This window comes from Chroicocephalus ridibundus, chromosome 3 (assembly GCF_963924245.1).
Source record: "Chroicocephalus ridibundus chromosome 3, bChrRid1.1, whole genome shotgun sequence".
In the NCBI taxonomy this organism is placed as follows: domain Eukaryota; kingdom Metazoa; phylum Chordata; class Aves; order Charadriiformes; family Laridae; genus Chroicocephalus; species Chroicocephalus ridibundus.
Window position 1 is genome coordinate 124,375,819 of NC_086286.1, and position 14,472 is coordinate 124,390,290.

At 38.5% G+C, this 14,472-nt stretch overlaps 1 protein-coding gene across 4 annotated transcripts in view; it reads left to right on the forward strand.

The window, feature by feature from the left end:
* TFAP2D (transcription factor AP-2 delta) overlaps positions 1-14,472 on the forward strand; it is a 48,198-nt gene that overhangs the window by 11,083 nt on the left and 22,643 nt on the right. For all 4 annotated transcript variants that reach the window (XM_063327815.1, XM_063327817.1, XM_063327816.1 and 1 more), the window contains 2 exons: positions 5,810-5,975; positions 8,731-8,849. In XM_063327815.1, coding sequence (XP_063183885.1) covers positions 5,810-5,975; positions 8,731-8,849 — 285 coding nt within the window. The remainder of the gene's footprint in view (positions 1-5,809; positions 5,976-8,730; positions 8,850-14,472) is intronic.

Sequence of the window (14,472 nt, forward strand, 5' to 3'; positions counted from 1 at the left end):
TAAGAGCCTTAAAAACTGTAGCTAAGTGTCTGGTCTTAAAAACTGCTAACCAGCACGTCAGTCCTACTGAATCTTCTGGTTTATATTAAAAAAAATTAAAATTAACAAAAAAAAAACCCCAAAAAACATATTTTGTGCATTCAGGTATGTCTTTGTTTTCTCACCGTGAATGTTGTAGTGAGGGACATCATTATCTCAGAATGGCTAATGTTCGTGTATGAGCTGGTTTACATGACTATTTACATGATGCAAAGTCTGTACACAAAACCAAAAGAATAACTGGGAAAAGAAGCAGAATTTTCCCCGACAAATGTAGATGAGTTTTAGAATTTTGTATATTCAGTTCCTGAGATTAATGATGGGGTGAAGTGAGGATAATTTGGAGAACATTTGAAATAGCTTATAGACTTTGGGAACTGAACATGGGATTAAATAATACTGATAAACTCTCTACAGTTAACTGCTTGCTTAGATTTGTGACTTGCTAAGAAAAAAAAGTAAGCTGAGAAGAGGTAGATTTTCATGTCTTCATTCTGTAACATACTGTAAACTTGCCAGAATTTCAAAACAGAGCAGAAAATACTATAAGCTGCAGAGTCCTACTAACAGCACCTGTAGATATAAATAATAGACTAATAAAAAGCATAGCATATTATTAATATTTTATATTAATTTGTAGGCACTCACGCATGCTTATACTTAATAATGTGCACAAACACACAAACGTGTGTATATCCTGAAAAACAAACAAAATTTCTGCACTGTTCTCACAATACTTCTGCGTGATTGTCACCCGTATATTATGATGTTTCCTTCCATAACTGCATGGTATTTATGGGTGAATATCTTGGAGAAAGGGACTACCTCTTCTTGAATGAATATAAAATACACATCATATTACAGCTGTTATGATTAACAAATAAGAAATGACCTTGCATGGTGTAGGGATGTGTGTATTTTAATGATAGACATATATTTAAAAAAATGTTTGCATCTAAAGTGTAAAAATCATCCAGTGACATCAACTGATATCTCTCTCTTTCGTTCCTAATAAAGAAATAATATTACTTATGAAAAGCATAAAGCCTGTGAGAGTACGGATTTTGTCAATGAAAAGAAGCACATATACTTAACTCTGAGGGTGTCAGGGAGAATTGAATTTCAGCAGATGCCCAAATGCATAACTAAATCAGAATAAATCATCGCACTCCAGCCACCCTATTGTCCTCTTCAGCTATACTAAAGGACACCTACAATCAAAACAGAGCAAGCTCTTTTTGCCTCATGCGTTATTGGGATTTTCATTGTGTTGACAAGACTGTTGGGTTAGAGTATGGCTCTTGTTCTCCCTGCTGTCATCTAAACAACCCATCATCAACTTGTGTTGGCATTTTGTACTGACTTGTGCTATTTGATGGGGAGACAGGAATAAGGAAGGGAAAATACTCTCCCGATGTTTGCTGTGACTACCTTTTGCAGTATCACATAGCCTAACTTTTGTTCATCCTAGGCTTGGGAAACAAAGCAAAACCACATTTCACACAAAGGACTATGTTGTGCTGAGCATGAAACAGTCAGACAGAGGGAAAAGGATTGGTCCCCACAAGTAAGCTAGCAAAAATCAACATAGACTTTTGTTATTCCTTTCCCTGAGACCACTTGACAATGATCATGGAATAGAACAGAATGATAGAATGGTTTGGGTTGGAAGGGACCTTTAAAGGTCATCTAGACAACCCCGCTGCAATGAGCAGGGACATCTTCAACTAGATCAGGTTATATACAATCCCCTGAGGTGATTCAGTGGCTGAGGTAATGCAGTATATTTCAGTATTGGGCCCTGGGTCTTTCACCCAAATGTGGTCTGCTGCACAAACTGTATCTCTTCCTCACCCATCTTTTTCCTCTCAAAAATCAACGTGAAGATGACAGATCAGAAGGTAAAACCCTTCCTTCCTTCCTTCCTTCCTTCCTTCCTTCCTTCCTTCCTTCCTTCCTTCCTTCCTTCCTTCCTTCCTTCCTTCCTTCCTTCCTTCCTTCCTTCCTTCCTTCCTTCCTTCCTTCCTTCCTTCCTTCCTTCCTTCCTTCCTTCCTTCCTTCCTTCCTTCCTTCCTTCCTTCCTTCCTTCTCTTTCCCAAATCAATCAGCTAAAATATAAAAGATATTCCTCCTTTGTCTAGATCTTGTCTTGCTTGTCTCTTTGGACCTCTGTGGCTGCAAGAGAACAACTACCACCATTTACAGTCATTTCTAACACAGTATGTTATGGCAACAGATGATGTCAGACCAGACCACATAATCACTTCCCTGTGAGAATAAACAGTTCTCCTAAAAAGAGTCTTTTTAACATTCATAGGCTCATTTCATGGGGTACTCGGAGAGCAAAATTTCTGAGGCAAACTGCTGGGTGATCCTACCATTTATCTCACCTTCTGCGTTCTCTCATTTTCTTCTTCCTACCCTTGCAGCAGGACCGATGGTGTGGGTAACTAGTCGGGGAGAAATGACCACAGTTTTCTCTTCTTTGTGTATGCTGGTGGGCACATTACTTTGCCATGGCTGTGTGTGGGCTCTTCATTTGATTAGCTGGTAGGGTCTTAAGTATCCTGACACCAGAAGCTAGTCTGTAAAGATTTCTAAAACAAGGAAAAACTGCTAAAAGGAATAGAGATCTCCAGGTTGAACTGCTAGACTCATAAAAGGCATTATTTCCATTCTAGTTTTGAGGGCATTTTCTTCTCCTTCTTTATCTGGTGTCTGTTAGCATCCCACCTCTCAAATACCTTGTTGTCATTAGACCAGCTCAACAGTAGAACAAGGACTATCTTTTCTAACAGCACCTGCAGTAGCATGGGGTTAATGGGAATGAAAAGCTGGTTGTTGCCACTGCTGTTTAGTGCAACTTAAAAGACACCTTGTGATCTCCCCACTTGATCTGCATTTCTTCACAAAATCATTTTGTCCACTCCAGTGCACGATCAGAATGTGGGGGAAGGAATACACTAAAGTGTGTGAATTTGGCAAGAAACCTAACCCTTCATCTTCCAATGTGGTTGCACTTATCCTTTCCTTTCTCTTTCCAGCAGCCCTCCCTTTGTTCACTGTCATGCCTGTTTCTGTTTACCACCTTGTGTAAGGCCAGGATTTCATCCATCTCCTCTCCAAGGTGGTGTTTGTGGTAGGAGATCCATGCCTTCCAAACTGCACACAGTTTGTGACAAAGACATAGCTTCGTCTACAAAGCACCATACCGTTCTCTGTTGCTTTGTCAATGAATAATTAATATAGTGAAATAATTATACATAACAGATTTTACCTTCTTGCAGTTTGCAACTTGTTCTCCATGTTTCTGGAAAGCAAATGACTTAGACTTGTTATTTTCTTTTACTTTTAACCCATACCTGGCTTACCTGGAGTTGCTTTGTTTAAGAACATATTGCACAGGCATGATATTTTTAAATATTTTTAGACTGTAAACAACCTTTTACTAAATAGTAGTGAGAAGTGTTCCAGTAAATTCTGTTTAGGGTAGGAGCAGCTGCAGGGTAACAGGTTTTTGGATTAAAAGAACAATTCTTTATCTGGCATAAATGGTGCACATGCTGGCTTAACCTGGCAAGAATATAAACTTTAATATGACACCAATTTCAGTGCAATCTCACTCATTATAAAATTCACAGTCTAATTAAAGTAAATAAATATGTACACATTGCTACTGTTTTCTTGACACGTATGTATGTACACGTGTATATACGTATTGTGTGGCAGGAGATGCCAAACAAACAAATCTACTCAGTGTTAACACTCTTCACAAATGTACCTGACAGACCATAAGTTTGAAAATGTTGATTGAAAATATTTATAGGTTTCTGTGCAGCCCTGCCTCAGATACGAATTAAAAAACAAAAACAAAAACAAAAACAAAACAAACACCAAAACAACACAAAAATCAAAAACATTCCAGACATGTGGCACCGGATTTCTGTATTTGAGCATACAAGCTCATGAGTATTGGTGCCCTTGATGTGTCTATGTATTTGATAATGCATGATTTGTCTCTAAATTCTGTCTGAGAAGTGGACATTAATATCTGTCCTGTACTGTAATTAGAAAAGTCATAAAATATCCTGCTGTACTGAGTCAGGATCTCACCCATCTGGGATTTATATCAAGAGATGTTCTTTTCTGGTTTTGCTGTCAGCACAAATGTTTAAATATACCTTCAAGAGCTGAAATATTTGGAAAGAAATTCTGTTTGCCTTATGTAAACAAGTAATAGCCTGCCTTTAATGAAGTTTTATCCTTCAGTTATATTCCTCTGTCTCTGCTATAACTGGAACATACATAATCACCTTAATTTTCAGAGGGATTACATCTGGAAGAAGATGAAGTAAAGGTGTTAAGATCTTGTCTAAAGTGAGCTATTCTTTTTTGTTTTTGTTGTTTCTATTCTATTCTATTCTATTCTATTCTATTCTATTCTATTCTATTCTATTCTATTCTATTCTATTCACATTACAGAATTTAGATTACAAACTAAAATTTTTAAGCATAGTAAACTGAGCTGTTGCGGTGCAAAAAGATTAGGGTGTCCACAGGAAAGAAGAAATTATCATTGGTAATTTAAAAAATACAGCATCTTTCCTTTAAACATGAATGAAAAGCACAGATTCATTCTGCTGTAAGAAGGTCTTTGTATCATCATCCTTTCAGAAACCATCTGAGTTCCTTCTAATAGTGCATTGAATTATATGATACTTTATATCACTGTCATATGCAGCTCATTCTTTTTTCTCATCTTTCCCCTAGAGAAGAATTGCATATGCAGTGGTAAGATTTATTTCTTCCACAGAATTTTTTATTGTAGTCAGGTTGGAGAAGGCAGGTCAAAGAAAAGTGTTTTGCTCTTGGTGATAACATATGTTGGTCCTTAATTTTTTATTATTTTTTTTTTCCTGGGAGTTAGTTCTATCCTCTTGGATCAGTTGTAGAGAAAGTTTTCTCTCTTGCTCTCTCACATATTAACTTTAAGTTAAAAGCTCAATTTTGCCTGAAGAGTTATTGATCAGAGTCTTCATTTAAAGATTTGGTGATCATGCACCAGTTTTATATCCAGGCCAAGTAATTGCCACTTTCAAGAAATAAACAATTCCAGAACTAACCTGAGATAAACTGAAGTAGCTCAATAGATTTCAATCACTAATATCAGCTGAGGATTTGACCTAACTTTATAAGGAGTATATGCCAGTTCAAAGGTGTGGAAAGCCGTTCTGTCTGCAAATCACTGAAAACTTATAGTGCCGTTGCATCTTTGTAAGCCCAAACACTGCTATGAGAGTTAAAATGATTTCTCATTGGAACGAACATCCTAAATTTTTCACCAACTGCATTTTTTTAAATCATGAGTGATACGTGAAGCTGGTTCAATCTTATGTTGTTAATAGTACTAGATACAAGTCTTTCAGTGGTAATACTTAATTTTTACTGAGCATGAAATCAAATGATATCAAATAACCATAATGATCTACTTGGACTGTAAAGCTTATGAGATCTAATAATTCACTTTTCCCACACTGAAATTTCAATCCATTCATCTTTCTCAAAGCAATAATGTGATACAATATTAAAAAAAAAAAAAAAACAAAACAAAAAACCCCACAAAAACCAAACCACAAACATACACCCCTAAAAAAACCCAACAAATACAAACAAAACCAACAACAAGTAAATAACAGAATTGTTCTTCATGAATTTGTCAAAACATGGAATATGAGGTTTACCCTACTTTAACATTTCTTTTGTCTTGTAGGTGGCACCTGTGTTGTTAACCCCACCGACCTGTTCTGCTCTGTTCCTGGTCGCTTATCTCTACTTAGCTCCACTTCGAAGTACAAAGTGACCATTGCAGAGGTGAAGAGGCGCCTTTCACCACCAGAATGCCTAAATGCTTCCCTCTTAGGAGGTATTTTGAGAAGGTAAGTTGAAAGTGAGAATAACAAGTCCCAGACAGTGCTGTAATTTCTGTCATTTTATTTTCTACAAATAGGTTCTATTCTCTTTCCCCACTTGGACAGTTGGTCACAATTTGGAAAAACAGAAGGAGATGTATTGGGAGTGAGCACTGTCTCTAGGGAAATTTTCAATAAATGAGAAAAATTAAGACTGCGTTGACATTATTCACAGAAAGTTTACATTTCTCAGTGAACTGACTTTTTTTTTTTATCCCCCTATCAGAGATTGGCAGGTGTCGCCTTCCTTATTTTGAATTAAAAAAAAAAAAAAAAGACTCTCGTTGGGCGCAAAATTTCACCAGAGCTACAAATGTGACTTCTTGTTGAGAAACTGTTTTGAAGTAAATTGTTTTACCAAGTGTAGCTACAACCCTCACTCACCAAAAACCCAAAACATCGACCTGTAGGAATGGCTTTTTCTCCTCTTCTCCCTTGCATGCTTTTTGAGTACGGAAAAGATAGACTTAGCAGAATACGCTGGTTTTCATTTTCTCGTTCTGAGATACTGGAGGAGAAGCAAGTAATTAGGTACAATTTTGCATCTGACCCTTCACTGACCAGAGTAGACACCTGCAGAGAGAGTAGCAGAGACGAGGAAAGTAGCAGACTGTGCCTCACATTGCAAGTGGAAAACAAGGAGGCAACTGTAATTCAGCCAGGCATATGTAAGTCGCAATGTCCCTGAGGTGTCAACTTAGATGGCATAAGCTACTTGAATGCACTTTGATCAAAACTAGCTGGAAAGTCATAGGCTATTTCACTGCTGTCACTGAAGGCCACACTGATCCTCATGCTTATACTGAAAGTCATTTTAACCAACCTGCGATATCTTAAAATATGAAGTAGTCCAAGAGCTGTCTCAAGCCATCTCACAGAGTAGGGACTATAGATGACAAAATTGTTTCAGGTGCACAGGCACCATTTCCCTGCCTCTATAGGCATTGGAATCCAAAATCTACATCCACAAAAGTTCTTTGTTACTGCTTCACCTTGGAGAGGACTTCAGCTAATAGTCACAGAAATATTAACTTTAAATACTCCTTCTGCAGACTTCATCAATAGCAGTACAAACTAGTGAGAATGCAAGGGCATCAGCGTGAACATGGGGACTCATTTCTCTCTTTGGTTAAAAAGCTAGAGTGATACCATAAGTTTTTGACCCAGACCAAATATCATTATTCCAAATCAAAACTGGGTGTGGTTTAGGATTTAGGAAAAGCCACAGACTAGTCCCAGACAGCAGTTTGGATGTGCTAATTCTGTTTTATGAAGCAGAGAATATAAATGAATAGATTTGGTCAGGCTATACCTGTAACTGTCACAGCTAGAGAACAACTCACTCTGTAGTTGACCAGCAGAGATGCAGCAAAACCAAATCTCATTCGTGGTTTGCTGGAGACCTGCCAGGATTGGTTTTGCATCCTGTCAGCAGTCACCACCTAGGTATTTACCCAGTGAGTTTTTCTTCAGAATTAAGTATTCTCAGAAGACATTTCCTGACGTACAACATGGTCAAAGTTATGGTATCTCAGTGCATAAAAATCACCTATCCAAATGGTGGTATTCCAAGTTTGGTCCCTTCCTCTGCCTGAAGGAACTTGAACCTGCACTTCAAAACATCTAGTTAGGCATGTCTAATACTCAGTGATTGGTTATTCTCAGCTGAGGGCCCCTCAATCTCATTTGAGGCTAATCAAATATTTATTGGGCAAAAGCAAAGTTGTAACTGTATTGATGACTCTATTATCTAATGACCAGGTCATACATTTGGGATGGGAGAGATCTGGGTTCCAGTCACTGTTCTGTTCAATGTTTAAGCATTTTAACATTCATTATTCGCTGCCTGCTGGCTGCTGCATTCATTTAAAAGACACGGGTTAAAATTCCCTCAGGCTGAGCAAAAAGTTGAACCAACATCTGCTGCATAAGTGGCTATGTCTCAAATACTTCAAACACTGAGCTACTGCAGAAAAGCAGGTGTGGGATGCACCAGGAACCATTTTGTGAGAACAAAGTGAGGCAGGCATTTGGGATAGGGACATAGATAATCAACGACGGCTGGGATTTTAGCTTCAGCATTTCCTATTGCCTTATCCTTCTTCCTTGTATGTATCGGGTTTTGTAGACTACATTTCTAAGTACCCAGGTGTCTACAAAAATTATATAGGGATAGCTGGAGCTGGGTTCCACATAGACATCTACATTTGAATGACCATCTGTCTTCCTTTTATAGTTAGGCGGGAGAGATGGGTGAAGTCCCCTCATTCTAGACATCTGTTTAATATCTAGATGTGCATGTTCATGCACGTTCTAGGCATGCATGTTTCTCTCTTGATTGTCTTGGGAGCCTGGGGTGGCTAGACCGGATATAAGCTACTGCATTGTCAATATTTATATACAGTCATTGCTATCCCAGGCTCTTTGCTCAAATCAGGACCATGGGTTCCACTAGGTAGAAAGCTGCCTGAAGCTCTGATCCAATCCCTGTGGCAGGCATTAAAATGTCTAACTTTATCATAGGACCAACGTGAAAGACTCACACAGTGCAAGCAGGTCCTCAAGAATACAGCTCTGAAAAATTTCCCATTGGTGTCATTAGTGCAGGCATTACCCCACACATTTGTCAATAAGGTGTGTACAATTTCTTGACTTACATTAACATGGGAAAAAAGTGCAGAATAAAGACAAGTTTCTCTCTCCTACTGTTCTCTCATGATAGAGCAAAATCCAAGAATGGAGGACGCTGTTTGCGAGAAAAATTAGACAGACTGGGACTGAATTTGCCTGCAGGAAGAAGAAAAGCAGCAAACGTCACACTCTTGACTTCCTTGGTAGAAGGTAGGGTTTATAATATTGCAATATAATACAAACATAATTAAAGGGTTTCCTTGTATACAACACTTTTCAGCCACAATGTTAAATATTATAATTTGTATTTTGTACAAAGAGGAGAACTGACTTGCCTAAAGCCACAGACAGAACAAGTGGCAAAATGGAAGCTCACTCTGAGATGTCTTGGCTCCCTGCAAGTGGTTTGGTACTGCAGTCTCCTCAACATTGATCTGTGCTTTCTGTGCTGGGATCTGACTTACAAATCGATGATCCAAATGTTCTTGTGAGAGAAATGAATGTCTTATACCAACTCTATAAGTAGGTTTGTTTATCCTCCTTTTTTTTTTTAACTTGTGAATTTCCTGGAACTGATCCAAAAATGTGATTTATTTTTCCCATAAGAAGACATAATATTTAGACAAGACTTTCCCCCCCTCCACATAAAGGAATGAAATCTGTTTTCAGATAAACTCTAGACAGACCCAGGAGACACTTTCTTGGCCTTTATTTGTTGTTTAAATGTCATTCACCAAATATTGCCAGGCTCTTCAAACCTTCAGCTGGGAGATGCAGGTTCAAACCCCTCAGGCAAAGGGAAGAAACTGTACCTTAATGTCTTCTATTCTTGGTGAATCCACTAAGTACTCGGTTGTTGTCTGGCTTCGAGTAGCAGCTCTGGGAATTTCAGATCCCACTTCCTTGATGTTGAGAGCGCTCAGCTCATCCTAAAGGTCAACACCTTCCAGGATCATAACCTGAAAGGTCCATACAGATCTAGGCAAGTAGGCTGAGGTCTCAGCACGTATTACCACAGAATCACAGAATTACAGAAAGGTTGAGGTTGGAAGGGGCCTCTGGTGATCTTCTAGTCCAACCCTCCCGCTCAAAGCAGGGTCAATTAGAAGAGGTTGCTCATGACCTTGTCTAGTCAGGTTTTTAATGTCTCAAAGGATGCAGAAGTAGTGCTGAATCCACAACAATGGATGTTTTTCAGCATCTAAGAGGAGGGACTAAGGTTCTCAGGGGCCACTGCGCACACAACTACAATGGGACTGCTCTGAAATACAGGTGTGTCCGTATCACACCTGCTTGTAATAAAGAGAAAGCTACAATGGAGTTAGTCTTGGAAAAGGAAGTTTTCTCCTCCAGTTTAGAGAATCTACCTTCACAGTCCTTCGTGCCTCTTGGGTCTCAGCTGTGAAGCATAAACAGGGCTATGTGGACAGATACTCATTCATTAGAAGGGACTGAGCGTGAGGAAGCCCTCTGTCAACTGCTGGCCTGGGACTGATGGCAAAGTATCTTTACTGTAAGTCAGATTCCTTTTTCCCAGGACGGGAGCTATGCTTGTCTCTCTGCCCTTTACTCAAAGCCAATAGCAAACCTGTTATTAAGCCTATGGTATTACTTTTGTTCTTGGACTGCCTTAATGTGAGTCCTAAAGATATATACTGAGAAAACTGAACTCACTTTGTCAGAGACCTGTTTGCCTAGGCATCCAAATCATAAATTTTATCTACTGGGATTTTTGGGAAAGGCACCACCATCTGCGCCAACAGAAAACAAAATGAAGCTGATTTTCTATCTATGTAACCAGTCCTTGGCCAAACTTGGCAGTGCTTATTGAATTTTTGTGGTATTAGCTGTCCTTCCTTTGTACATAGTGATATTACTTCCAAGTGGTACTAACTTGTAGCATGGTTTATGCGAGGAAGCCCATCCTCGATGGCTCCTGCTGTAGTGGGAGGCAGAAATGGAAAGACACAGGGTTATTGTGGGTTTCAGAGAAGAAAACATGAAGAAAACAACACTGGCTTTTTCTGTGTGATGTCAGTATACAAATTGACATAATGATTTATTAGTCTTATTAAATCCCTAAATATCAGATGGACTGTGTGGACTTCTCATGAGGACCCAGGATTGTGTCACTCTTGATTACTTTAGATGGTTATAAGTTTATTATTACTCAAGGTCCTTACAGTCTTCAATGTATCAAGGCCTTTAATATCTCTGTAAGGTAGGAATGTACTCAACCTCTTAAATATCTGTTTGAGGTGAGAGAAGGCAAAATTTGCGTGGTCATTAGATATATTGATCAAAGTTGTCTTGAAAGTCTCTGGAATGACTTCTCTTCCTCTAAATAGACTAAAATCATTGAGTTTTGGGGAGTACTGCTAAGTTCAACAGAGGAACTGTCATGAATTTCTAGGCTGTAGTGGTCACGTGAAGATCCAGACCTCATGAAAATTATTCTGTGGCCCCTTGTTTTCTGCAAACTTACTTCTTTTGGGGTACAGCATGGCTGCTGGGTGTTTGCTGTTATTCCTGTTTTGGTCAGGTTGCATCTTTAATGTCTTTGGCAGGGAATTCTGGGGCCCAGAGTAGGAATTGTTTGGCAGATGAGTTCCGTCCTTTACGTTGCCATCCACACAAATCAGGACAATGGGTGGAAAGACAGACTGGGAGAATGATCTCAGCGTTGCAAGATTCTCCACAGCAGTATGGGACATAGCTTTGCACAACATGTAGGTGAGGGATGCCCTCTAGTGCCTATATTAGAAGAAGGGAAAGGTCATTTTTCTGCTTTAAAAGGAAAATTCCTACATCTTAACATCTTAACAAGCTTAACGTCTTAACATCTTAACATCTTAACAAGCTCCTCCATTAAATACCAGCATTGCCAAGGCTAAGCCTAACTGCTGTCTCAAAGGAGTCAAAAGCCTCCCCAGTAGGAGCAAGAAAAGATGTGAGAAAAGGGGAGATGTCCCCATCTGTTTGGACAGGTCACTTATAAGGTAGAGACATAGCATAAAAATGTTATTGCAGATGCAGGTAAAAGCAATGCATGAATGATTTTAAAACCATCAGATTATTTACAAAAATCAGAAAAAACACAAAAAATCTAGAATTTGTTTTCCTATCAAACCTAACTGAGGTGTTAAATTTACTAGACATAGAATTGACTGCATTTATCATTTGGGGACTAAAATTCTTAAAAAAAGTAGGTCAGTGGTTACTTTTTTTCACCCTGTTATCAACTGTCACTCTTCACCCCCACCAGCCTTTGTTTAAGTATCCTTCCCTTTGTTCCTCCTCCCTTCTCACCCTACAAATAGAAAAAAAAAACTTTCTCCTTTCCTTCTACCTCCTGCCTGTCCCTCCTCCCCCTGGGTAGAGCATCCGGAGGAGGCAAAGCTGAGGAGAGAGTAGGAGGTTCAGATGCCGAATGTCCCTCTCCTGGGACACAGCTTTTGCCTTCACTTTACATAGGAGCATCTCTCACTCTTGCTAGACCCAGGAGACAGCCACACTGCTCCTTGCACCTGCCCACAGAAGCCTGTCAAGGTACACGGGCTGGTCTCTCCACTGAGACTTTCCAGAGCTGTCTCTGCCAATTCAGCTTCAGCAACTGTCCTTTTCCATCATGCAAAGCTCTCTGGTCAATTGTGAAATCATATAGGAAAGGCAGTGCTGCCTATGGCTGCAAAGCTGTGTGTTGGATTTAAGGAGAAAGAGTCAGCCATCCCCAACACCCATTCTTTGTCTCTGCAGGAGGAAAGAAATGGTGATAAAGCAGCGGGATAAAGCCAGGGATTTTAGGGGTTTCTACCTTTGGTATGACTCCTCCCTGACATAAATAATAACTGGGCAAAAAAAGGTAAATCTAAGGTGAAAGAAAAGATGTCAGTTCAACCACATTTCCAACATTTCCACATTTTCCCCTAGAATAAATGTTTGTCCAAATTATAATGTAGAAAAAGAAAGATCCTCTTCCATGGCATTTTGTACAAATTACTTTCCCCCACCAAGCTGACTTATTTCCTGCTGTGCAGTAATACAAGGGACTTCTATGTACTGAGATTAACAAAAAAATAATACATATAAAAGTATAACACAATCCACTTATAAATATCTCATCATTTGGTTACAGTTCAAAATGAGATCTTTGCTCAACAATGAGATATACTAGAAATCATGTTCTGCAGAGTATTTTCATGTCCAGTTTTCTATTTTTATTTAAAATTTGGTGTTGTAACTTGGAATGCCTATTCCTTATATCATAGGGAAGTGTGTGCTTATATGAATACATATGCGTACTTATAACGTGCATTCTTAATATGTACCAGTAAAAATATATTTTAAAAATTTGTAGATTTACTTTTTTTCACAATAGGTACATTTGTGTATATGTTTTTACCTATATATATCCACAAGCAGATAAGTCTTTTTGTTTCATTTTGTTCATGATTTTATCTTTTCATATACCATTATCATTTAATCACAATCCCAGCTCCATGTAAAATAGAGAAGTTCTACACTTTTGTATAATCTTTTCAGATCATCAAAACAGCTTAGTATAATTTTCTCAGCACTAGTAAATAATACACATTATCTTGTGTATAAAGTTAGGTTTTATACCTATAAAGATAACTTATAAAGATAAGTTTTAATGATAATTCATGTTTTCATTCCATTTCTTTTTGACATCGAGTGAAAACATAGACATTTCAGTGAGCTTGTTGTCGACCCTATTAAATAAATACCTACATTTAATCCCATAAACTTTCGTTCTCTTGAAGAAACTAATGGCTAAATTCTAAAATGCTTTGCTGACTACCTTCCTTGCATTGTTTCTTGGGTCTGACTGGGACCAGGATAGAGCTGTCTGGAGAACAGTAATTCAACCTGATGACAACTTCAATGGGTTTGACTTATCCTCTTTCTATGCTGGCATGAAAACAAACCTATCAAGTGTTCTAGCAGAGTTTGGTTAAAAAACAAAACCTGATACTCTTCTGCAATTGACTTACTCTTTAAGTCTTTACTTAAGGAAGAGTAAAAGCATAGCTGAAATAGAAATTTTGAAGCAACTACAGAAATTTAGCAGCTATGGTTTAAATTTGTACCCTTTCTCATCCATGAAGAAGTCTAGAATAGGCATTTTAAATCCAAAATTGGCACTCAGCTATATAGTTCATTCTGATTCACTGTTAACATATCACTGAAATCCATTCTAATTTCATTGACAATTATTTTACTTTTCCAGAACCTGTCAATTAAGAAATGGAAACCATTTTTCCTTTCAACTCAGAGACAATTCTTGCCTGTTAACTTATTTTTTTTGGCCGTACTGGAAATCATGTTTAAAAATTCCAAATAATGCAGACAATTTTTAGTAAAATCTTCGAATTTTGCATGTAAAATTGGTTGCAGCTGTGAAGGTTGCTGTTGACTGGTGTCAGCAAACAAATTCCCTGGGTGTTGTGCATGTATTTCACTAGTACCTGAATCCAATTAGGTCAGATAAATACACAACAAAGTATTTGCTTATGGAAATGAAAGGTATTTTTCTGGTAAAAATTACAATGATGTAAGGGAGACAATAAACTCTGAAAAGGTGGAAAATAGTGTCTGGAGTAGAGGTCAGTGCCTGTGATTCCTTATGCCTCATGCTGCCCTGCCCCAGGACCACTGCTCCCATGGAAGTTCCCATCTTCCTTGTCTTGGCCAGGCCTGTGCAGAGCAGACTTAGTCTTGCTAAGGATGGGATTCATCTCATCAGTTCTACTGTAGTTGTATCTGTCCTCTCGTGTTTCGTTGTAGTCAATACAGAGAAATCAGCACTTTT